This window comes from Mastomys coucha, unplaced genomic scaffold (genome assembly GCF_008632895.1).
Source record: "Mastomys coucha isolate ucsf_1 unplaced genomic scaffold, UCSF_Mcou_1 pScaffold15, whole genome shotgun sequence".
Taxonomy (NCBI): Eukaryota; Metazoa; Chordata; class Mammalia; order Rodentia; family Muridae; genus Mastomys; species Mastomys coucha.
In genome coordinates, this window is record NW_022196897.1 from 55,284,015 (window position 1) to 55,310,928 (window position 26,914).

The following is a 26,914-nucleotide window of genomic DNA, read 5'->3' on the forward strand; positions in this document are numbered from 1 at the left end:
GATGGAAGGAAGCAAAAGGATACTGTAGCTCCCAGTCCATGAGTAGAAATGTTAGGTAGCTAATTTCCCATGTTAAGGTTGTAAGAAGAACTTTTAAGAAGGTATGTAGGGAGCCTGCACAAAGGCAATCCCTGTACATCCAGGGAGAGGGAGACAAAATGAGGAAGTCATGTAACAGAACATGAAACATTTGTCAGAATTGTGCATAAAAAACATGGCAGCTGAAGGAACAACTTCACCAATAAATATGTGTAATATTTATTGAACAGTATTTTGATGACTACATTTTTGAATAGTTTAAAAGTTATTTTGAGGTAGAAAATAGTGTATAGTATTATTGTTTTCATGTGGCATTTAAAATTTTTATAGGTGGGGTTTTGTCCATGCATGTCAAGTAGATTAGTAGTGGATAAATCTTTAAGATGCTTATTTGCCATCTTGTAAACATCCAATATCTATGGAAGTGATGCATAGATATTTTGAATAATTAGATCTATCTTATAAACAATTAAACTTTAAAGGTTATTGAGATAATTTCTTGGAAAATTACAGATGCCATTTTTATTTTCACTAATGCGAAGTAGTTATATGCTGCTATATAATGTTCTCTCTCTCTCTCTCTGTAATGTTATAAATGTTGCTATAAAAATGTACCTTTAACTCTTTTTTAATCTAACCCTTATTAGAAACTTAGTTTCACCATATACACATGATATACACATGTTTGTTTTATGTCCAGAACCAGGCTTAGGAGTGTTCTCAGAGAAAAAAAAAAAAACACAAAGACATCTGACCACAATGAAAATAACTGGTCCCTGGTAAAGTTTCAATTTCTCATTTAATGTTTTGCCCTCTTTCGACTGAAGATTGAAGACCAATTGAGTTTTCCTCCAACTGCCCTGAAGATTTAGTAGATGATTCCATGATTCATTTTTAGACTGTTTGAACCAGTTGTAGAACTTAGAATTCACCTAAATGAGAATGACATGTAACTATACTTTATTTGTGAGTGTGTAGGCTGTTGGGGTTTCATTTGTTTAACCTTCTACAGAAAGGTCATGCAAGAATCAAACCTTATGGAAAAGCAGCTGAAGTTACAAACAACATACCAGTTACAGGCCATGCGTATGATTATTCCTGGGGTCAAGTGTGTAGTTTCATGTTACCAGGCAGTAACACTTCAGTTAAACATTCCTTCCTTTGATATCTAATTGACTTCAGTGTTTTGTTACAAGAGGGACTATGAAATATAACAACTTCATTGGCCAGTCAATGACTGATCCTTCCATGATGGGCCCTTGGGAGTGAGTAGAACAGTCTTTCCTCTTGGTCTTCATCTTGGTGGAGGAATTCACTAAATACACTAATGCTGTGCACTGGTCTCAGTGTCCATAAGGATATATTAGAGCCAAGTAAGTTTAATGGGAGCCATGACACTAACATTATGTCAGTAAGTGATAGCACTGCCCTTCTGACACATGGACATTCACACACATAACACACACTTCTCAACACACACACTTGTATATGAACATAGGTACAAGGTAAATTTTTGCAAGCTAAATGAAGTACCCTCTGGGATCTCCTGTTTATTCTCCATGTTATATGTTGCTCAAGCTGAGTATCATATTTCAAAACAAAAACATTTTATGCCCTTTAAAATATTTTAAATATATATTTAAATATTTTAATATTTATAGCAAGCAAATATTTAGTAAATATTATACGTGCTGTAAAAATTTTCTTTTAGGCCTGAAATACATGTTAGATATTTTAAAGATAGTTTCTTTGCTAAGGTTTCCATGAGAGCAAATATTAGAATTTTTAAGACTATGCTTACTGTCAACTCTCATGTTTGAGTAAAGCCTAAGTAGCCATGAAAGTAAAGCACAGGCTTGATCAAAGGAGAACAGACTGGGGCTTTAGTGATGTGTACCCATTCTTAGTATATTCTCTTAAGTATAATTACTTTCAAAATAAAAAAAAAATGTCATATTTCTAGAGAACGTTTAGAAAAGGCTATGCTACTTTCCTGATGTGACTTTTTCCAAGACAGTCATAACTCTGGGGATGAAAACAAAAACATCAGTGATGTTTTCAAAGGCAGAGTGCTGGGTAGGAAACATTATTTTATTCAAAAACTTTATTGAGAGGCTGGAGAGATGGGACAGCCATTGAGAGTACTTGCTGCCCTTGCGGAGGACCTGGTAGCCACATGGTGATTTATGAGAGGATGTCAGAGGACTGGTTTCTCTCCTCTGTCCTCCACAGGCACTGGGCACACAGGTGTTGCACATGTTCATGTGCAGGCAAAAAATGTATACACATAAATGAATCTTAAACAGTTCTTTTTAGTTATTTAACAGAAATGTTTGTTCAACCATCTGTATGATTAAAGGAATGTTTTGTAAACTGTTGAACTGTTCTACTATTCACTCTTATTACTTTGGAAACAACACTCTCAAAAATGAATTGTGCATTTCCTTTCAACTGATATGAAAACACTTTCATTAAGTATACATTCAGCCAGCATATTTTGTGTTTCATTTTTTATGCTAACCAGAGTAAATACAAAACTTAAAACCATCATTTCAAGTAAAGCATGATTGGCATCACATCCTGGTTCTTCATGTGTCTGGAGTGGATATTGTCATACTTTATAACTTTGTCCATTTTTCCATATTACCTTTTAGCATGGACTGAGAAAGATGATTCCTTGAAGGTAAAAGCATATACCATTTTTCCTTGAATTATTAAGGACATACATTGTAAAGCATACATTTACTAAATATCTTGCTTCAAATCCTATCCAGCCTACAACTACAGAGAAAAAGCCTTGCTCAGATGATGTAGAAATAATCACGTTAAAAGCATTCAACTCAGGTAAAATTTATAATTCAACAGAATCTGCAAGAAAATTATTATTCTTGCTTACCACTTCTTCAATCTTAATTCTTATTTATTCACTTATTTATTTATTTATTCATTTATGTATTATTTATGAGACGGGGTTTCTCTGTGTAGCCCTGGCTATCCTGGAACTCACTGTGTAGACCAGATTGACCTCAGACTTAGAGATCTGCTTCTCTCTGCTTCCCGAGTGCTGGGATTAAAGGCATGAGCCATCATGCTCAGCTCCCAATCTTAATTCTGTTCCTCGAATACTGATGGCAAAATCTGACATAAAGAAATAATTTTCACTGCTGCCATCTATGTTCTAAGGAGACTCATTTACAAACATAAATAGAAGGTTTGATTTGTTTTAATATAGGGACTGGCTTAGAGGCTTCTAGTTTTGTGTTTCAGTACCAAAAACTGTATAGGTTTATACTCTAAAATAACATGGGCACTTATAAAAGTTATCATTAGAGTTCTTAGACTTTCCCAAAGTTTAAAAATGCTGACAAGGGATTCTGGTGTTAAGATCCACACCTACGTTCTCAGCCACTCAGGAGGCTGAGGCAGCGCATTTTTTGTTCCCAGAAGTTTTATGTTAGTGAGATTGCAAAGCAAGATATGTTCTCTTAAAGATGAAAGCACAGAGTCATTTCAAGTGTCCATATAGTCCATTTCTAATCTTAGCTTAAACTGAGACAACACTCTGTAGGAGTTTAGTGCTGACAAATCCATTAATGTTGTTGAATAACCATCATCAAATATAACATTGTAGACTTTGAGTACTATGCTATAAATCCAAATACTCTTAATTCTTCACCTGTTGTGTTTGCTGTATGGTTTTCTTCCTTTTCACACTGAGGAATGTGCTGGGGAAATCCCAGGATTTTTCCATTGATATTGCACAGGCTTCTGTGAGTGCTACTTCTCAGATTTTCTCTTACTTGTTATTATTATTATTGCTCAGTTTGTAGCAACAAAGAGCAGAACACTTATAACAAGCGCTAAGTGAATGTCCTCAAAATTTACAATGGAGTAGAAATATTGAGCAACACAGGATAATTAAAAACATTTGAGTATTTTTACATTTATATCATCTATATCTATCTACATATTTGTTATCTATCATCTATCTATCTACCTATCTATCTATCATCTGTCTGTCTACCCATCTGTCTGTCTGTCTGCCTACTCTTCTATGGTAATTACTAGTATTTTGTACTTCAGAATTTCAGAGTTGTGCATTTTTCATTTAACAAAATCACTCTTTTGCCACTAATAAGGTTATATTTCAATATTTCTGAGAATGCTACCACTGTGTCTGCCCTTTACCTCTTAAAAAAATCTCTGCCTTATTTTCTTCTCTGAATTCATCCGCCCTCACTCATTCATTCTCCACTTACACCTTTTCTTTATCACTTTTAGAGTACACAATGCAACATGAAGAAGTTAATGCAACTTCTCAAAGCTACACGACTCTCATAATCTTCCTCTGCAGGAGTCTCTCTGTAGCTCTTTTCTTTAGCGTTATGGCATTTCCCTCCTCGCCAATGGTTGTACTTTCAGACAAGTACTCTATTACCCGTTCTTCTTCGTCTGTTGTTGCTTTCATTCTCTCTTGCTCTCTATCCACCTAAAGTTGCTCTTTCAATGTCAGATCAGGCATCATCTCAAGGAAACATATTCACCATCCATTTCAAGTACACTTCTACAGGCACTGGGTATACAGCAATTGATTCTTGAGCAAAACCAAGAAAGTATATAGTTTGGTGACTGAAAAGATTGCCCACTCCAATCTGAGGGTAAAATGTATAGACACATAAAGAAGTAGTATGCAGTAGTTAATCACAATGAGTAGAGATTCCAACAGAGTGCTGTAGCACCCCTGGCCAAAGCACCACCTGCTTATCTAGGGAGACCTACCATCCAGGATGACTTGAGATACTAGAGGGAATCTTAGTGGGTGATGTCAGAGCATGTCAGATGGTGAAGCTTAAAGTCACTGGGAGTTCCTTGGGGAAATAAAATCATACTTTACTATTATTGATTTTAAGCATTTCTAAATATTGATAGAGACTTATTTTATATTATTTTTAATGTTTATTCTCACAAAATATATATTTATCTGTAGAGGAGGTCATCAAAGTGTCATCAGAAGAAGAACAGAAGGGAGAGGATGAGGAGGATGGTGATGGCAGTGATGAGGAGGATGGTGATGATGGTGATGAGGATGGTGATGATGAGGATAGTGGTGATGATAATGATGGCACTGGATACCAGAAACTTGTGGTAAGGAAACATTTAATTTCTTATTTAGTGTTTTCTTTTATTTACTAGTATAGCACCAGCCAAATGCAAACACCATCAAGTCATCTTATAGAATCAATAGACAATTTTAGGTTTTTTTTTCTTAAAAAAAAAAGTTCTATGTAGTTATAAAGCTTAGAGTGTTCTGTTCCACCAGTAACCTCTTATCAAACTTTATGCTCAGCTTTGTGGCATTTTTTTTTATCTTCAGTCTTCCATTCAATAGCCTCTTTAAATGATATAAAGTAGAGTCAAATGTGTCTTTGCTAGACAATAAAAAATTTAAGCATTTTAGAGTTGATGGCATCTGTATCAGTCTCATTCAAAAGTGTGGCCATGACCAGTGATTGGGAATTTGTGGCTTTAAGTTGTCAGTATTGTTCAGGCTACAGTTTGGATTGTCTTTCTATCTCTATTGGTTTTGGCACATTTATATGGACTAAAGGCAAATAGCTCACAATGCTGTCTCTAGTGTTCTGAGAGGACATGTGGACTGGACTTTGTGTAGACACTGCATAGGCTGCTTGATGTTATCATTACATACAATTTGAAGTATAAAATTTTGTGTTCTGTTTGGTGGATTTTTTGTATTTTTATTTATTACTATATTTTTAACATTTTTTATTAGATGTTTTCTTTATTTACATGTCATACAATATCTCCTTTCCCATGTTCCCCTCCAAAATAAAATAAAGTAAAATAAACAAAAACTAAAACAAAACCCTGTTCCCTCCCCTTCCCCCTGCTCACCACCCTACCCTCTTCTGCTTACTGGCCCTGGCATTCCCCTACACTGGGGCATAGAACCTTCACAGGCCAAGGACCTCTCCTCCCATTGATGACCAACTTGGCCATCCTGTGCTATACATATGCTGCTGGAGTCATTAGTCCCACCATGTCTACTCTTTGGTTGGTGTTTTAGTCCCTGGGAACTATGAAGGTACTAGTTAGTTCATATTGTTGTTCGTTCGTCCTAAGGGGCTGCAAACCCTTCAGCGCCTTGGGTCCTTTCTCCAGCTTTTACATTGAGGACCCTGTACTCAATCCAATGTATAGCTGTGAGCTTCTACTTCTGTATTAGTTGGGTACTGTCAGAGCCTCTCAGGAGACAGCTATATCATGCTCTTGTCATCCAGCACTTACTGGCATCCACAATAGTGTCTGGATTTGATGATTGAATATGGGAAGTATTCCCAGGTGGAGCAGTCTCTGAATTGTCCTTCTATTAGTCTCTGCTCCATATTTATTCTCTACAACTTCTTCCATGGGTATTTTGTTCCCCCTTTTAAGAAGGAACAAAGTATCTATACTTTGGTCTTCCTTCTTCTTGAGTTTCTTATGGTTTGTGATTTGTACTTTATGTATTTAGATCTTTTGTGCTAATAACCACTTATCAGAGAATGCGTACCATGTGTGTTCTTTTATGATTGGGTTACCTCACTCAGGATGATATTCTCCAGATCCATCCATTTCCCCAAGAATTTCATAAATTCATTGTTTTTAATAGCTGAGTAGTACTCCATTGTATAGATGTACCACATTTTCTGTAGTCATTCCTCTGTTGAGGGACATCTGGGTTGTTTCCAGTTTCTGGCTATTATAAATGAGGCTGTTATGAACATAGTGGAGCATGTGTCCTTATTACACGTTGGGGTGTCTTGTGGGTATATGCCCATAAGTGGTATAGCTGTGTCCTCTGGTAGTACTATGTCCAATTTCCAGAGGAACTGCCAAAGAGATTCCAGAGTGGTTGTACCAGCTTTCAATCCTACCAGCAATGAAGGAATGTTCTTTTTTCTCCACAACGTCGCCAGCATCTGCTGTCACCTGAGTTTTTTATCCTAGCCATTCTGATTGGTATGAGGTGGAATCTCAGGGTTGTTTTGATTTGCATTTCCCTGATGACTAAGGATGTTGAACATTTCTTTAGGTACTTCTCAGCCATTTGGTATTCATCAGTTGAGAATTCTTTGTTTAGCTCTGTACCCCATTTTATAATAGAGTTATTTGATACTCTGGAGTCTAACTTCTTGAGTTCTTTGTATATATTTAATATTAGCCCTCTATTAGATATAGGATTGGTAAAGATCTTTTCCCAATTTTTGGTTGCCATTTTGTCCTATTGACAGTGTCTTTTGCCTTACAGAAGCTTTGCTATTTTATGAGGTCCTATTTGTTGATTCTTAATCCTAGAGCATAAGCTATTGGTATTCTGTTCAGGAAATTTTCCCTTGTACCTATGTGCTCAAGTCTCTTCCCCAATTTCTTTTCTATTAGTTTGAGTGTATCTGGTTTTATGTGGAGGTCCTTGATCTACTTGGACTTGATCTTTGTACAAGGAGATTTGAATGGATCAATTTGCATTCTTCTACATGCTAATAGCCAGTTGAGCCAGCACCATTTGTTCAAACTGCTGTCTTTTTTCCACTGGATGGTTTTAGCTCCTTTGTCAAAGATCAAGTGACCATAGGTGTGTGGGTTCATTTCTGGGTCTTCAGTTCTATTCCATTGATCTACCTGCCTGTCACTGTACCAATACCCTGCAGTTTTTATCACAATTGCTTTGTAGTACTGCTTAAGGTCTGGGATGGTGATTCCACCAGAGGTTCCTTTATTGTTGAGAATAGTTTTGGCTATCCTGGGGTTTTTGTTATTCCAGATGAATTTGCAAATTGCTCTTTCTAATTCTGTGAAGAATTGAGTTGGAATTTTGATGGGGATTGCATTGAATCTGTAGATTGCTTTCAGCAAGATGGCCATTTTTACTATATTAATCCTGCCAATCCATGAGCATGGGAGATCTTTCCATCTTCTGAGATCTTCTCCAATTTCCTTCTTCAGAGACTTGAAGTTTTTGTCAAACTGATCTTTTACTTGCTTAGAGTCACACCAAGGTATTTTATATTATTTGTTTCTATTGTGAAGGGTGTTATTTCTCTAATTTCTTTCTCAGCCTCTTTATCCTTTGTGTAGAGGAAGGCCTCTGATTTGCTTGAGTTAATTTTATATCCAGGTACTTTGCTGAAGTTGTTTATCAGGTTGAGGAGCTCTCTGGTGAAATTTTTCAGGTCACTTAAGTATACAATCATATCATCAGGAAAGAGTGATAATTTGACTTCTTCCTTTCCAATTCGTATCCCTTTGATCTCCTTTTGTTGCCTAATTGCTCTGGCTAGGACTTCAAGTACAATATTTAATATGTAGGGAGAAAGTCCCTGATTTTAGTGGGATTGCTTCAAGTTTCTCTCCATTTAGTTTGATCTTGGCTACTGGTTTGTTGTATATTGCTTTTACTATGTTTAATTATGAGCATTGAATTCCTGATCTTTCCAAGACTTTTATCATGAAGGGATGTTGGATTTTGTCAAATGCTTTCTCAGCATCTAATGAGATGATCATATGGTTTTCTTTTCTTTGAGTTTGTTTCTATAGTAAATTACATTGATCAATTTCCATATATTGAACTATCCCTGTATCCCTCAGATGAAGCCTACTTGATCATGATGGATGATAGTTTTGATGTGTTCTTGGATTTGGTTTGCAAGAATTTTATTGAGTATTTTTTCATCGATATTCATAAGGGAAATTGGTCTGAAGTTTTCTTTCTTCATTAGGTCTTTGTGTGGTTTATGTATAAGAGTAAGGTGACTTCATAGAACAAATTGTATAGAGTACCTTCTGTTTCTATTTTGTGGAATAGTTTGAGAAGTATTGGTATTAGGTCTTTGAAGGTCTGATAAAACTCTGCACTAAACCCATTTTGCCCTGGGCTTTTCTTGGTTGGGAGACTATTAATGACTGTTTCTATTTCATTGGTAGATATGGGACTGTTTAGATAGTTGATCTGATCTTAATTTAACTTTGGTACCTGATATCTGTCTAGAAAATTGTTCATTTCATCCAGGTTTTCCAGTTTTGTTGAGTATAGGCTTTTGTAGTAGGATCTCATGATTTTTTGGACTTCCTCCATGTCTGTTGTTATGTCTCCCTTTTCATTTCTGATCTTGTTAATTAGGATAGTGTGTCTGTGCCCTCTAGTTATTCTGATTAAGGGTTTATCTATTTTGTTGATTTTCTCAACGAACCAGCTCTTGGTTTGGTTGATTCTTTGTATAGTTCTTTTTGCTTTTATTTGGTTGATTTCAGCCCTGAGTTTGATTATTTCCAGCCTTCGACTCCTCTTGGGTGAATTTGCTTCTTTTTATTCTAGAGCTTTCAGATGTGTTGTCAAATTGCTAGTGTATGCTCTCTCCAGTTTCTTTTTAGAGGCACTTAAAGGTATGAGTTTTCCTCTTAGAACTGCTTTCATCGTGTCCCCTAAGTTTGGGTATGTTGTGGCCTCATTTTCATTAAACTCTAGAAAGTCTTTAGTTTCCTTCCTTCCTTCCTTCCTTCCTTCCTTCCTTCCTTCTTTCCTTCTTTCTTTCTTTCTTTCTTTCTTTCTTTCTTTCTTTCTTTCTTTCTTTCTTCCTTGACCAAGTTATCATTGAGTAGAGTGTTGTTAAGCTTCTTCTATCTCTTATATTCTGTTGGTGATGCTTGCATCTAAGGCTCCTGACTTCTTTCCTAGGATTTCTATCTCTAGAGTTGTCTCTCTTTGTGATTTCTTAACTGTTTCTACTTCCATTTTTAGATCCTGGATGGTTTTGTTCAATTCCTTTGCCTGTTTGGTTGTACTTTACTCTAATTCTTTAATGGATTTTTGTGTTTCCTCTTTAAGGACTTCTACTTGTTTACTTGTATGCTCCTGTAATTCTCTAAGGGATTTTTGTGTTTCCTCTTTAAGGGCTTGAACCTCTCTAGCTGTGTTCTGTACTTCTTTAAGGGAGTTATTTATGTGCTTCTTAAATTCCTCTATCACCATCGTGAGATATGATTTTATGTCCAAATCTTGCTTTTCTGGTGTTTTAAGATATCTAGGACTTGCTGTGATGGGAGCACTAGGTTCTTATGAAGCCAAGTAGTCTTGTTTTCTGTTAGTAAGACTCTTGTATTTGCCTTTCGCCATTTGTTGATCTCTGGTGTTAGATGTTTGTGCTGTCTCTGACTAGAGCTTGTTCCTCCTGTGGGTCTGTAAGACTGTGGCAGCACTTCTGGGAGATCAGCTCTCCTCAGGAAAGACCCGTGTGCAGAGGGCTTTGGATCAGTCATCCCTCCTGAGTCCTGGAGTCAGAACAAACCCTGGAGACAGACTCTCTACTTTCAGGAAAGGTACAGAGAGGGCTGTGGATCTGCTGTCCCTTCCTAGGTGTAGACAAAGGTAGAAAGGATCCTGTACTGGCTGCCCTGCCACTTCTGAGGCCTGTGCCTCCTGGCTGGTCCCGCCTTAGAAAGTCACCAGAGAGAAAATGGCCATCTCACCTGAGTCCCTGGGTTGGAGCACACCATTTACTATTTTTGTATTTTCTCTCTCCTTACCTTCCACAGCGTAAATGTTCCCTTGCCACAAGTAGTTCCTTGATGTCTGATTTATCAGTCCACTGTAATCTCTGATATTGCTCAGTTGAGTTGAATATTTCTGGTCAGGAGCTGAGTGGAGCTGCCATCCCTCATTCATCCCACATAAGATTCAGCAGAACTTGTGCCCCTTCTTTCATGGAAAGAGCAAAATTTATATGGTTATTATGATTACTTGTGTTTATTGAACACACAAGATGGAAGCCACTTACATAGTTTAATTTAAACCCACATGAATAAAATAGTAATAAAATCAGAAGTTGTACATTATTCAGCTTGAGTTAATATAAATCATGCAAACAGAAAGCAAGTTGTTTATTCAAATTTAGTGAAACACAAGCACAGACATGCATTATTTGGAATTACAAAGAATTATAAATTTCTCAGCATCTTAGTATTTTGAACATACTACATATTAAGCTGAGCATGGCTGAATATACCCTTAATCCCAGCACTCAAGAGGCAAAGGAAGCAAATCTCTTAAGTTTGAAACCAGCCAGGTCGGCATAGTAAACAGGACAGCCAGACCCATATAATAGTGAGACCACATCTCAAAAAGACTAAAATACTATGTATCAAAAAAGTAAGTTTAAAACACAGGCTGTTTGGGTTTAGACAATTGTTTGGTGAAGGCTGGGAGCACTGCTCGGAGGATAAAGTGTTGTATGATCTCAAGGACCCACGGATTACAGATTTCCAGGCTTGACTGTGTATAACCCTGTGCTAGGCTTGAGGAAGACATAGGCCTACCCATGCTGCTTGTTAACTAGCCAGTCTAGACAAAAGAGCCAACCCTAGGTTTAGTGTAATACCTTCTCTCAAAAACTAGCACAGAAAAGAAGGAAGAACACACCTATCGTCAATCTCTGGCCTGCACACACAGTCATAGCTGAGAACACATGTGCACTCACGAAGTTGAAAATAAGCAAACAAAAAACACTATACAAATAAAAGCATGCACGATTTACAGGGCCTTGCTTTCTTGGTGTCCTCTATTCCATCCCCTCTAGCTCATACATTGTTTAACCTCCTCCTCCACAAGGTTCCGTGATCCCTGAGGGGAAGGATTTGATGGAGGCACATCATTTAGGGCTTTGTCCAGTTGTGGGTCTCTGTATTTGTTCCCATCTGCTGCAGGAAGAAGCTCCTTCGACGATGGCTGAGCAAGGCACTGATCTATCAGTATAGCAGAAAATCATTAGGAGTCACTAAATATCACTACAGTGTTTTATTATTTTACTTTTGGGCCAGTATTATTTGGTTTTACTCTGGGCCCATGGGCTATCTAGTCTCAGGTTCTTGGTCACACAAGCTATGTTGGGTATGGGTTGCATCTCCTGGAATGAGCTTTCAGTCTAGATCAGTTATCTAATAGTTATATTTAAAAATGATTTTTCTTGGTGAATATTTCAGAAATTCTATGTTGTTATATCTGCATTTTATAGACATGAAACAAAAGCTGGCAGACGAGGCATTATTTCCTCTTATTTTGCCTCCTTTGCCGTTGTTCTCAGCATCGTAGAGTCCTGTGTCCATACACATCAATCATGCAGAAGAATTATGTATTTTTACACATATTTGACCCTTAAACTCATGTGCATGCCCTGGATGATGCCATCTAATGTCTCTAATGGTCTAGTGCAGACCTGTCTTCAGGACTCCTGAGTGACTTGTTTCCTCTCTCTGAAACTGAATAGATTGGCCTTATATTTGCCTGGCTCTATTACTCTATGTTGACCTCTATTTCCCCTTTATCAAAAATACTATCAAGTGAATATCATGAACTGAAGCTGTGGAGATGCTGGATTCAAGCTCTCCTCACAATTACACTCTTGGCTTTCTACCTGATTATCAGGTTTCATAGCATACAAAGGTGATTACATTTACAACCTACTATCCTCTTCCTGCTCCTCCTTCTCCTCCTCCCGCTACTCCTGCTCCTTCTCCTCCTCCTCCTCCTCCTGCTCCTTCTCCTCCTGCTCCTCCTCCCGCTACTCCTGCTCCTCCTCCCGCTACTCCTGCTCCTCCTCCTCCTCTTCACTATATGTGTGCATGAATATCCACATACTATTGCATGCCTGTGGGTGTCAGAGGACAACTCTGGGAGTCTATTCTCTTCATTCGACACACATACACTGAGAATAGAGCTCAGATTGGGCAGCCTTACCTATCACACACTTTTCTCTGTTGAGTCATTTTGTTGGCCTGTCATCAACTACTTTGAAATATTTTTCGTACCCTTCCTCCCTATATCACCTACCCTTACTACCTGCAAGTGAGACTTGTATATAATTGTTTCTTCTGAAATATCTCAGTTCTTATTGTGTGGATTGCCTGTGCAGTGAAGAGAAGTGAACACCTTCTCACCAGAATGAGTTGTTCCTCTGGTGATTTGGCCTTGATCCTCCCATTTGAACAATTCAGCTCATTACTATAACTGTAGTCCACTTTCTGCTCATGGTGCCTCATGTCCAAGGCCCTGTGCACTCTCCCTGTCTAATTCTCTGTCTTTCAAATTATAATGCCATGCTTAGAACATTTCCTAAGCTTCACAGGAAGAATGGATTCTTCCTTATGTGATTGTAGTAAATTCACTTCAGTGATAGAAAGAGCGAACTAAGATTTGTTTTTAAATTTTTGTTTTAAGAAAGAGAACTCACTTGTTATCACGAGTCACTGACTCTACTTGGAAAAAGTGTCTCATGGGATTGTGTCTAAAACTCGACAGAATATAAGTATGTTTGCTTTAGTGACTGACAGTGCGCGATGGTGTGAATGAATGAATGAATGAATGAAGACATAATTTCTGAAGTTGATTTTTCTTTTTTTCTTTTTCATGACAGGTAGAAGAAACAAAGCAGTCTGCAGGGAAAAGTAACCAAGAGGATCCTTCCAGTAAGCAATTGAATAACAATGATTGCACCTACGCTAATGGGAGGAATAACAGCAGTAACAATGATAAATTTGTAAATTTGCAGGAGAAGATTTTATGTCCAAGTTCCAACATGATGAAAAAAGTACTAGTGTGCATATTCTCAAATAAGCATTGCTTTTAAATAGCTTTTCTTGTTTTGTTTGTACTGAAACAATGTCTTCTTGCAAGTTTTATATTGTTTTATCAAAATATACAAACATTAAAATGTAGGGATAAGATGCATGTAACTCATACATGCATAATATATCTCTAAGTATGAATATTTAACTCCACTGTAACAAGTGCACTCTTTAATGTCTCTGTGACTGCATTGTACAGATAAGCTGTCCGTATTTCAGGAAGACGAAGATTCAACTGAGGACTCTGAGGTTTGTCCAATACTGTTTCCATTTTTGAAAAAAAAACTGTGAAAAAATTATCTGTAGTAAATCTATTTCAGTAACTCATCTCATGACCTAAACTTATTTTTCATTCATTATCAAGTGTTACTGACTCTACTTTAATATAGAGGTTAAGCTCTTTTCTCTGCCTATAACTTAACAGACCAAATATTTTTGTTTTAGTGGCTGACACGTTGAATGGATAATGGAGAGAGTGAAGAACCATAATTTCTAAAGTTTTTGTTTTGTTTTTCATGACAGGAAGTAGCAACAGAGCAACCCTTGGGAAAAGGTAAACAAGGAAGTCCTTGTCAGCAAACAAATGATAATTTCAGTCATGATAACAGGGGTAACCAAAAATGCCAAAATGATAAATTTGCAAATGTACAGGAAAGTTGTTTTATGCTCAAGTACCAAATGGAAATAAAGCCAGTACAGATATTCTAACCTCTTTGCCCAGCTATATCTTACACATTCTTTCTTAGACTTGAGCTCTGTGAGTCTACTTGATTCTTCCCTCTGTGTAATCTTTCCAAGCCTCCAGATCTAGTCAGAATCCTACATCTGATGTTCCAGTCTAGACTGTCTCACCCTGCTTCCACTGCCCCACTTTCCCGGCTCTGATCAAGACCTATTCTGCCCACCCCGAACCTGTAGACTCTTCTAGTAACAACCACATTCAAACTTTCTGCCAAGTTAGGTTGTGTACTTCTTTGCCAGGGTCTAGCTGGGTGAGTCTGCCTCATCCTCCCCTTCACACACATGACTCAACCTCCAGCTCTATCTTTATACTCCAGGCAAGGATCAGGATGCTTATCTTGCATGCCAGCCCAGCTCCTTTTCTCCACCCAACTTCATTCCTCTTAAGCCATATGTGACTTTGGAGCCAACAGGCTTATCATTTGATGTGTCTGTATTATAAACAAAACTCATAAAAGAACTCTACATGCCCAAAGCTCATATCAAAACTGCAATAAAATGAAATATTAGGACAGCATTCTCCCTCCCTGCATATACACTGGTCTTGTAGAAATGTTTACTACTGAGAATTACATATATGAAACCAGACACAGAATTTGAAATAACAACCATATACTTTTGCAAAGTATTCAAGGAGTTCAAAGAAGACACAAAAGAGCAGCTCAATGAAGTCAAAGAGAATCAGTGTCTGACTAATGCCCAGGAAAATTCAGGATTCTAAAATAGAATTCAATAAATAGAATCATTGACAAAAACTCAAAGTAAACTGTAGATGAAACTGAAAACTTCAATAGCCCAACTGGAAAAGTCAAGGGGAAGCTTTACAGGTCAAATGAATCAAACAGAAGATAGAAAATCAGGGCTCAGGAAATTTGTAAAAAGAAAAGAACAGAAACAAACTAAAACCACCAGAAATGAATATCCAGGAAATGTGGTTCACCATTAAAAAGACCAAACTTGAATTGTAGGAGTAGATGAAGGAAAAAAAAATTCCAGGTCAATGGCATAAGACTAGATCTTCAACAAAATCATAGAGAAAACTTCCCCAAACTAAGGATGCAATCATACAGACACCAAATAAAAGCATAAAAGAAACTCTCCAGGATATATCACATTTAAAACTATTTATTTATTTATTTGTTTGACAAAAAGTATTAAAAAAGAAAAGAGGAAAAAACACAAGTCACAAACTAAGGGAAACCCATCAGAATAGTAGCAGCTGATTTTTCAGTGGAAATTATGAGGGCAATAAAAGCCTGGAACAACACATTCCTATTCTTAAAGGAGCAGGACTACCATCTTAGACTAATGTTTCCAGCAAAACTATCTGCCATAGTTGAAGACAGAAAAACATTTCGTGATATAAAGAGCCTGAACACTTTATATACAACAAACCAAACCACAATAAAATACAGGAGGTAATATTTCTGCTGACAAAAGGAATTGGCACAGCCAAGAGACTTTAGAAAGAAAACAAAAAAAGCTACAATTATTGAAACACAAAATACACTGAGAACACAAACAATACCAAAAATGAACAACAGAATGAACTTAATCAACATACATTTCATCAAAACCTTTAAATATTAATGCCTTTAATTCTCCAATCAAAAGACAAAGGCTGGCTGAATGGATCAAAAAATAAAATCCATCTGTGTGTTGCCTACAAGGAACACAGGTCAGCTTTATAGATAGGCAGCAAACAGACAAATGCTATCCTAATATCTGACAAAATAGACTTTAAACTGAAACTTATCAGAGGGGTATTTCATTCTACTCAAGGGAACAGCTAACCAAGACAATATGACTATCTTAAACACACATACACCAAGCCCTGGTGCACTGAATATCATAAAAAGTATGCTGTTGTCATTAAAGACACAGATTAATATTAACCCATTAGCAGTTAGTGATTTAAATATTTCCCTCTCTTCAATAAAACATCATATGGACAAAAAGGAAGCAGAGAAACACCAGAAATAAATGATATCACACTTCAAATGGATTTAACAAGTGGCTTAATAGAATATTCCACCCAAATACCAAAAGGTATGCATTTCTCTCAGCCAGCAGCCCATGAACCATCTCTACAGTAGACCACAACCAGGGACAAAAAGGAAAAGAAAGTCTTAACAAATTCTGAAAAGCTGAAACATCAACTATGTGTATTCTATTTAACCATAATGCAATGAAACTTAAAATTGACAGCAAACAAAGTTCTAGTATGTATATCAACTCATTGAGAATAATTGCCCATTACTGAAAATAAAAACTCATTACTGAATGATGAATGGTTTAAAGAAGAAAAAACATGAAAAAATTCTTGGAACTAAATGAAAATGAAAGAACAACACAAAAACTCTGGAGCACATTAAAAGAAGTCCTTAGATGGGGATTTATGCCTCAGAAAGAGTGTAAATAAATGACTTAATGATATTACTAAAGAATTTAGAACAACAAGAACAAACCAAACCCTTACCTAGTAAATATCAAGTAATTATAACAACCAGAGCAGAAATTATTAAATAGAGACAAAGAAAACAATACAAAGGAACAATGAAAACTAAAGACCAATATCTTTGATGAACGTAAGTTCAAATATCAAAATATTCAATAAAATACCTGCAAACAGAATAAGACATTAATCCAAAAGGTTACCCACCATGACCATGTTGGCTTTTTTAAAGAGAGGCAGGGATGGTTCAACACATTCAAGTCAATACACGTCATAAACCACATAAATGGACTTAATAACAAAAGTCATTGGTTCACACTAATGGATGCAGAAAAACCCTTTGACCATATCCAACATCGCTTCAGGATAAAAGTTCTAAAAAGTGTAGGACTAGAGGGGACATACCGAAGTGTAACAAGAGCTACATGGGAAACATACAGCAGCCTCACCACAAAGGGAGAAAACCCTGGGTAAGTGGTGAGTGGGATGCATTCTCATCCATGTGACCACCTGACACACAGGGCAGGGTGCAAGTATGCATGATCCAAGCAAAGGCCGATTGCTTTAAGTATTTTTTCCCTTCTTCCATCCATAATGGTGTCTTCCTGAAATTAATCACTTCTCTGAATATTTTTTTAGTGTTTTATTTTATCAAGATATGCAAACATCAAAAGATATATATATGTTAACATATATATTTAATTCCTCTGTGACAAATGCTATTATTAATGTTTCTGTAATTATATTGTATAGATGAGGAGCCCAAGTCACAGAGAGGTGAAGATTCAGATAAGACCAGTGAGGTTTGTTCAATGCTTCTGTTTTGGAGAAAAACTTTGGCTGTGGCTGCTGTATATTCAGCATTATAGAACTAACTAATTAAGCCATTAGTTTCTCATGTTTTATCATATGTCACTAACTGAGTTTGAACATGGAGGTTGAACACTCCATTTCTTAAAATTTGTACGAATTTTTACTTAAAATAGAATCACATAATTTCCCTATTACTTTCCTTCCTCTAACTCCTTCTAGATCTCCTCCCTACAATACATAGACACACACACACACAACTACAACCTGATGAGACATTTTTTGTTGTATGAATGTATATAGTTTCAGACTGACCACTTTCTTTTTTTTAAATATTTATTTTTATTTATTTTATGTGTATGAGTACACTGTAGCTGTACAGATGGCTGTGAGCTATCATGTGTGTGGCTGCTGGGAATTGAACTCAGGACCTCTGCCAGCCCTGCTTGTTCCAGCCTGCTCACTCCATCCCGCTCGCTCCAGCTGTAGCTGTCTTCAGATGCACCAGAAAAGGGCATCAGATTTCATTATGGGTGGTTGTGAGCCATCATGTGGTTGCTGGGATCCGAACTCAGGACCTTTGGAAGAGCAGTCAGTGCTCTTTCCTGTTGAGCCATCTCGCCAGCCCGACTGACCACTTTCTATTGGCTAACCAATAAGATGGCTTATCCTTGAGAGATACTTTTTTTCAGCAGTTATTAGTTGCCTATAGTACTTTGTGTAGGGGTGAGGACACTATGAGATATTCTGCTTCCAGATGAGCATGAGTATTGGTATTACCAACGTTCCAGTCTAGTTTATACAGCTGTTTCTAGGAGACTATTTTACAGCAGAGTTCCTGATATTCTTAGAGTCTTACTGATCCCTCTTCATCAATGTCCCTTCAGTCATACATTCAGGAGCTGTAATGTAGATTATCTATTTGATGTGGGCTCCCTACAGTCCATCTATTAGTCTCTGCACTGTTGTGTCCAGTTATGGTTTTATTGATGGTTTCTATTTGCTGCAAAGAAAGGATTCTTTGTTGATGGCACTAGTATCTGTGGGTTGTAGAATAAGATTTGGGATACAGTTAGGAAGTATGCTAGTCTAGCCAAGCAGTAGTGGTAGATTCTTTTCTTAGAATCATAGTCTAAATGACGGTTAGGTTTCTAGTATCAGGCATGATATAACATCTGCTGAGTGAACTTTAAGGCCCATTCGACAGCCATTCATTGTGACCAAAATGTGAGTTTCACTTAATGCAATCTAGCGTTCATAGTTTCAGAAAATATTATACAAGATGGCAATGGAAGGAAGCAATACGTAGTCCTGTCGAGCTGCTACATCTATGAGCCATAACAATGTTCATCATGACAAAAGTTTAATTTGTCTTAGCTTCTCACAGCATTGTGTCTATGATGTTTAGAATGTAAATATTTTCATCTCAGTGACTGAACCATTGAGTGAGAGAATAACAGAAGAAATATAATTTTGAGGTTATGTTTTTTTTTTCATGATAGAGAGAAGAAACAGAGCAACCATTAGGACAAGGTAACCCAGGGGGTTCTCTTAAGCAAACAGATAATGATGGCCTCATTTACATAATGGTGGGGGTAACAATAACAAAAGTGACGAATTTGCAAATGTGCACCAAGACTGTCTTACTCCCATGTACTCTTATAAAAAGTACAAGGCAAATGTCCTCAAACAACCTTTGTGACTTTGAAAGCTTTTTAAATGTCCTCCCGAAAAAGCTTTTACTGTTTGAAATTTTATTTTTTTTGTTTTATCGAAATATGAAAACATTAAAATGTAGAGATATAGTTTACATGTTAATAGCCATTCATGTATCTTTCAATATATGTACTGACTTGACTGTAAATAATGTTCTCATTCACGTTTCTGTGACTTTGTTGTATAGATAAGACATCCATACCACAAACAGTTGAAGATGCAGCTGAGGACTCTGAGGTGTGCTGATTTCTGCTTTGAAGCTATGAATGATGTAGCTTACTAAATTCATTTCAGTCATAGATTTAATTTCATTCACAGATGTGATGAATAAAATTTTAGTTTTTCATTTGTTAGCATATGTGACTAACTCTACTTGCATACAGAAGTTAACTGCATTGTTTGCTTTAGCTTCTGACAGGATTATGTCTCTAACTTGATAGACTGTATATATCTTTACCTTAGTAACTGATACAATGAGTGAGTGATAAAGAAAATGAAAGAACATACCTTCAAAAAGTATATACACGCATATATATATGTGTGTGTGTATGTGTGTGTGTGTAAATATATGTATTTGTTTTTCATGATAGGAAGAAGCAAGAAAGCAGCCAGTAGAAAAAAGTAACCCAGAGAGCCATTGTCAGAAAGCAAATAATGGTAATTTCAGTTATGCTCATAACAATAATAAAATTGTGGATTTACAAATGTGCACAAAATGTTTGATACTCATTTCTAACAAGTTCCCATGTGCATTTCCCAAAATAAACATCACTCTCTTTAAATATTTTTTCTTGCTCACTTCTACTATAGTGATTTGTCCTCAAAAAGTTGAATTATCTGAGATTTTTGTCTTGAGCTCTTATTTCTTTAAAATATATAAACATCAAAATATAGATATAAGATAGATGTAAGTGTACATATCTATAAATTCACTGTGGCAAATGTTCTCACTGCTTGTTTTGTTACTACATTGTTTAGATAAGAACTTATCGCAGATATTTGAAGATTCAAGGATGGACTCAGAGGTTTGTCCAATGGTTTTGTTTTAGGAAAAAAAAAACTTTGGGTGATGAGTCTGTACTAAATTTATTTTAATAGAACTAGTGAATCAATCATTTAATTTCTCCTTTGTTATCATATGACCCCCTTTTTACCAGTATATAGAAATTAGTCTGTTTCAGTTATTTGTATATTTTAAATTAAAATAGAATTATATTGCTTTCTCTTGTCCTTTTTCTCTTGTCCTCCACCCCTCCCAGCTCACTGTCCCTTTTCATGTCCCTCATCTAAAAAACAAAATTGATAACTTCTTTTCTATTGGTTAGTATCGATACACACACACTCATATACATTTTCCTTCTTTTGCATGGGGCTTTGGGTTGAATAGCTGTTGGTTACCATCAACATGTGAGTGCCATGACTGTTGTCTAAGTTCCATGGTACTGGGAAATAGAGCACAAGCCCCAAGGGACAGAAGCAGCTGGTAACCCTATTCCGCTGCAACACATGTGAACCGTGATGATTCTTTTATCTTCAGCTTCTCCCAGGATTGTACCTATAACTGAAAGACTGCAAATGTTTGTCTTAGTGACTGATAACAGGGACTGAATGGTAAGGCAAGAATGAACAAATATAACTTCTGAAGTTACGTTTTCTTTGTTTTCATGACAGGAAGAGGCACCAGAGCAGCCAGTGGGGAGAAGTAACCAGGGGAGTCCTTGTAAGCAAACGAGTAAAGATGGTCTCACTTACGGTAATAGTGGGGATAACAGTAACAACAGTGATAGGCTTGCAGAGATGCATGAACGTCGTTCCATGCTCAAACACTACTAAAAGTGTGCATGTCCCCAAATAAACATCACTTTTTTTTACAAGTACATTTAGTTTTTAATGATTCAAAATGTATTCATTTCTCAAGGGAGTAATTGTTGCTTATAAAATTATTTTTCTGTTGCTTATAAAATTCCAACATCACTTCTTTTTAAATATTTTTCTCTTACTCATTTCCTACTATTTAAAAAAATGCCTTTCCTGGTTGGTGGTTCAGTCTCTGGGAGGCCCCAAAGGTCCAGGTTAGTTGACTCTTGGTTTTCTTGTGGAGTCCCTATAACCTTCGGGTCCCTCAATCCTTCCAATTCTACCACAAGACTTCCAGAGTTCTGTCTGATGTTTGGCTGTGGGTCTCTACATCTGTTGTGGCCAGCTGCCGGGTGGAGCCTCTCAGGACAGTAATGCTAAGCTCCTACAACAACTAGAGTGGGGGGTTGGGGACACGGGAGGGTGACCCTGACTCTGTTGCCTGCCTGTGGAGCCTATTCCCCTAGCGGGATTGCCCTGTCTGGCCTCTGTGGGAGAGGATGGGACTAGTCATGCAGTGACTTAAAGTGCCAGGGTGGGTTGGTGCCCAAGGGGGCTTCCCTCTTCTCAGAGGAGGAGGAAGGTTCAGAGAAGAGGCTGTATAACAGGGAATTGTAGGAGAGGGGGCTGCAATCAGGATTTAAAGTGAATAAATAAATACATAGATAGATAAATACATGGGAAAAATGCCTTCCTGAAAATACACAATTGTCTAAATTTTTGTCTTGCTTTTTTATATTAGTAAAATATAAAAATATCAAAATGTAAAGAAACTATTCATGAAATATATAAAAGTATATATATTTAATTTTAATGTTCTCGTAAATTTTCTGTGACTGTATTATCTAGATAAGACATCGATATTACAGAAATTAGAAGATTCAAGGGATGACTCTGAGGTGTGTTCAATGCTGATTTTGTCTTTGAGAGAATTTCTTATGTGGAGTGTGTAAAGACCTAACACTATGTAGAAAGAAAGTTGCAACATAGTGTTTTGGGTCGTGAAACGTAAGCAATTGATTACTGGGGCTGCAAGCTATGAGTCAAATGTAGATGAGAAAGAGAAAATTGACAAACAAAAAATATAAGTGTGTGTGTTGGCACATGCATTATATATGTTTGCATGTGCATGTGTGTATGTGTTTGTGTTTATATATGTGTATGTTGTATGTGAATGTTGTGTGTTTATGTGTGTATATATGTGTATGTATATATATGTGTGTATGTGTGCATGTGTGTTATTGTGTGTATGTGAATGTGTAAAATTTTGATTTCATATTATTTGACCTGTATAATAATTTAAAAAGCAAAGCAGATTATTTTGCTTTTATGTGAACAATGGGTTTAGGATTACAGATATACAGCAATCCCATATTCCATGAGACCATTGTAGAAAGGGTTGTGCTAATGTCCTAGGTAAAAGGAACTCCCAGATAGTGGTCTCAGCACAGAGCTGAAGTGTCAATACGTGATAATATTTGGCTCTTTCTATAACATTAGCCAGTTATATTCTTAATTTCTTTATAAACAGCAGAGCCTTTATTGTATTATACACACGGCTATGCTATCTGCTTCTTAGGCGTTGCACTGTGTACTTGCAGTACTCCATACTGCAAGGTCTCTGGGTGCTGCGCATCTTATTCTTCTGAAGTAGCTTTCTCATTCTAAATATTAATGATGTCCTGAAGCACTAGTGCCTTTGAGCACTTTTAGAAGGGTGCTTTTGTGAATGTTCTCTAATTTTTGGTTTGGTCTAGTAAACCACTACCTTCATTTCTTATTGAAACCATCACATCTGATAATCATTGGCTGCTTGGTGTCATATGACCTTTCCTGGTCAGTTCTCATAGTCATCGGCCATATGATCTAATAGCATATATATATATATATATATATATATATATATATATATATATATTTGACCTAATAGCATAGATAAATTTCATCTAATAGCATATATGAGGTTCTTGGTTCAGATGGTTCTGATTTTTATATGATGGATTTTTAAAAAAAAATTCAAATCTGTTTCTAGAATCGAAAGTTCAGATATCTTTGGAAATCATTAAGGGGCACTGGTACAAATCAGTTTTGATGCTTACCTTAACAGAGTGTCTTTGAGTGTCTTTCCAAGAAGGGTATTGATCATTTATGTGGTGCTGCGGATCAATCAGGAGATAAACCCATTAAAGGTAAGAACTATACATCATGTAAAAAGCCACTTGGTGGAGCATTTCCTTGAAGTAGAAAGGCTGATGTATGATAGGAAACAAAGACTGTTACTAAGGCTGCTTCAGGAGCTTTGGGAAGGAAGGAGAGAGGGAAGGAGTGAGGGAGGGAGAGAGGGAGAGACAGAGAGGGACAGAGGCAGAGAAAGACAGACAGAGACAGAGAGAGAAACTGGACTTGGGGTGGATAGCAAGCACTCAGTTCTGCTCCCCACAGCTCTGTGCTATCAGAGTAGTAGGCAGATTAACCTTGGATGCTCAGTGACTGATTTGAATTAAAAGCTTCTACTGTTGTTGAGGTTGTTATTTTTGGATGAGGAAGTTGTCTTTTTCCTTTAAAGGATGCCATGGTATTTCAAACCAATGAAATATTGTATGCAAAACACAGAGCTCATTTCTTGGATACTAAAATTGTTTTTCACAGTCCATATTGTGCTGACTCGAAACACAGCAGGTTGTGAGAACCACTGCATGAAAGTTCAGTCCAGCTTTGATAACCACATTTCAATCCTGAGGTCTTGTATGTTACTTCCTTCTATTTTGCCTTTTAAAATTTTAGTTGAAAAAAATTTTTTTCATACAGTATGTTTTGATCAGTGTGATCAGAATATTCTCTACTTTGAATTCATTTTCTTTTCACATGAGTGGATCAATAAATTTGTTTTTTGTTTTCTTCTGGTTTGTTTTGGTTTTTGTTTTCCAAAATAACTTTTTTTTTCCTGTTTAGTTCTGGCTGTCCCATAACTCACAACAGACTAGCCTGGACAAGAGCTCACAGAAATCTGCCTGCCTCCCACTCTTAAGTGCTGGGATAGTGCATCACCAAATACCCAGCTAATAAAATTTAAGGCATCTAAATTTGAAGGAAAATAGGCCATATAGATACCACACAAATGCATACAAAAATAAACTCATTTTTTTAATTATTATTCTGTAATGAATAGTTGAGAAGCACTTTCTTGATATTAAAAGACTAGTGCTCTGGAAGAGTCATCACCACTGTGCAATTCTTGAATTACAGGACAGATTGAAGAATGTGGTGTAAATGTCTCAAAGGTATTTTGTGAAGTATCAATTCTCTTCCATTCAAGTATTATTTCCAAGAGTTCAGATGTCATTGCAAGGGTTAGGTTTGATCAGCTGTCATATTTCTCTATATCAACAACCATCATGACTTCTTTTGTTTATTTCCTCTTAATATTTCAGTCATTGAAATGAACGACTCGGATCCTAAAGTTGCATTAGGAGTGGCAGATGGGCAGACATTAACATCAGGTAACTTTTGTGATAAAATTCATCCTGGAAAAGCACCTTGAACTGTTAGAAAGGGTTATGACGTTTACTTTTTTGCCTATATACTGATGAAACTATTTGATATAAATGACCCAATTGCCATTACTAGCATCACATTTTTTTTTTTGCAGTGTGAAATCTTCTAAAATTCTAAGCTTCAACTGAAATATTCGCATTTTGATTAAGAACCATGCGATTTCTGTCTTGGATGATTTCTGGGGACAACAGAAGTTAATTATGATAGTCTTAAATAAGGTTTCTTAACATTTTACAAATATACACTGTTATCTATCACTTAAGAAAACTGAGGACAAATTTCCCTTTAACCTCCATGAACAACTCAAGACATTGCATCTTAAGAATTTCCATTATAATTATACTGGACAAAAATACATGCAATAGATTTTACTTCAGTACGATAAAATATGAGTTTCCTAAATATAATTTTGCATACCAACTTCTCAAGAGTTTGTAAATCAGTAAAGATCATATGGTATTTGTTTTAAAACTCAATTCAATTAAATATAGATCATTATTACTAATGACATCTAAATAGTAACAATAAAACAATAGATACTATTTAAAATGAAATATAATCATTGTGAATAAATAAATGAGTTTCCCTTCATCCCTAATATTTAAATCATCTTGAGCAGACAGCAAATCTTGCATCCTTAGAAGCATGTCCATCTTAATTCTATGGGTGCATCATTCTCTTAATTAACTGCATCTAATCTGTGTTCGGATTTATGGATCTGTATTCTCCTCCATTGGTCATATAACCACACCGATAATAATAAATCATGCAATATACCTATTTTGTAAATATTATATTTTCCTTCATTGTTTTTTAACTCAGTGGTGTGTGTGTTTGTGCACATGCATGAATATGTTGCATATTTCACTTCCCTAGTGAATTCTTTTCATACTCTACCCTTTTATTTGTGTGCTTTCTGTATTTTTGCTCATTCTCTATGTCAGTGGTTCTCAATCTTCTTAATGCTGAGGACCATAAATTTATTTTTTGCTACTTCATAACTATAATTTTATAATTGAGCAGTGTTTCACTTCCTAAGGCCATTGGAACTAAGTGTTTTCTAATGGTTGTGACCCTGCTGCTCTGTGTGCTGGATAAGGCACTATTTCTAGAAAAGCCATGGTCTCATTTTTTAGAACATGGGAGGGAGCCAATAATCACTTGTTGTGTGGAATAAACAGGCATTCAAAAGTAAATTCAATAAAGTAAATAAAAATACTCTAGAAAAATCGTAACATCCCTGAATTAGAGTGGTACTTTGTAGTACCCTTTGGAGGAAGATAACCCAGTCGTGGGGGTCTCACATAAAGTCTGAGCTGAAGGAAGACATATACTCAGCCAAAGGTTGTATGAGCACATGTTGGACAGAAAGGAGTAGGGTGCTGACTGACAGAGGCAGTAAGCAATTCTTTTCACAAGGTAAATAGTTACCAGGTAATCTAAGAGATACTGGTATATGGTAGAAAAGAAAAATGTGAATCCATTTGCTTCTCAGTTATTCTTAAGCTAATTTCCAGCTTTGATCTCTTTTGTAGAGTAGTTACATTAGTGGATGAATACAAGTACAGTGTGTATGAGAGATGGTGGTTTTTGATGTCCATTTAAGTGTCATATGCAGCTTTTGCATAATTAGGACAATATTTGACAGAGGAAGTTATTCAGCTAACATTTATGCCAACTAAACTCTTAATACAACCTCATTATTATTAATTTAAAATATTCTATTATTATAATGCTCTCCTTTTAATAAATTTATTACAATTTATTTTCTCTAAATCTATACATTTTCAGCAAATTCAGATTCAGAAGTGACATCAACAGAAAATGAAAAAAGTTACAGTGACAGTACAATTAATTCACCACTGGTATGTAACTATTTAAATTTGGAGTTGTACACTTAATGCTGAGATTTATGTGTGTGTGTGTGTGTGTGCATGTATGTGTATTCATATGTCCATTTGCATGTGTACCTGCATAGGCCTTTGCTAACAAAGGTTTGAGGTCAATGTTAAGTGTTCTCCTCTATCATTCTTCACACTGTTGTTAAGACAGATTCCTTTTTTGAAC

At 36.4% G+C, this 26,914-nt stretch overlaps 1 protein-coding gene across 11 annotated transcripts in view; it reads left to right on the forward strand.

Moving 5' to 3' along the window:
* LOC116090262 (ankyrin repeat domain-containing protein 36C-like) overlaps window positions 1-26,914 on the forward strand; it is a 145,980-nt gene that overhangs the window by 22,348 nt on the left and 96,718 nt on the right. For 9 of the 11 annotated variants that reach the window (XM_031370501.1, XM_031370505.1, XM_031370504.1 and 6 more), the window contains 16 exons: window positions 2,694-2,722; window positions 2,814-2,883; window positions 5,027-5,184; window positions 13,503-13,554; window positions 13,913-13,962; window positions 14,236-14,266; window positions 17,663-17,712; window positions 19,222-19,252; window positions 19,623-19,672; window positions 20,026-20,092; window positions 20,414-20,460; window positions 21,107-21,188; window positions 22,142-22,191; window positions 23,400-23,481; window positions 24,724-24,792; window positions 26,639-26,712. In XM_031370501.1, the coding sequence (XP_031226361.1) occupies window positions 2,694-2,722; window positions 2,814-2,883; window positions 5,027-5,184; window positions 13,503-13,554; window positions 13,913-13,962; window positions 14,236-14,266; window positions 17,663-17,712; window positions 19,222-19,252; window positions 19,623-19,672; window positions 20,026-20,092; window positions 20,414-20,460; window positions 21,107-21,188; window positions 22,142-22,191; window positions 23,400-23,481; window positions 24,724-24,792; window positions 26,639-26,712 (992 nt within the window). The remainder of the gene's footprint in view (window positions 1-2,693; window positions 2,723-2,813; window positions 2,884-5,026; window positions 5,185-13,502; window positions 13,555-13,912; window positions 13,963-14,235; window positions 14,267-17,662; window positions 17,713-19,221; window positions 19,253-19,622; window positions 19,673-20,025; window positions 20,093-20,413; window positions 20,461-21,106; window positions 21,189-22,141; window positions 22,192-23,399; window positions 23,482-24,723; window positions 24,793-26,638; window positions 26,713-26,914) is intronic. The other 2 variants (XM_031370506.1, XM_031370510.1) reach the window with 2 other exon arrangements.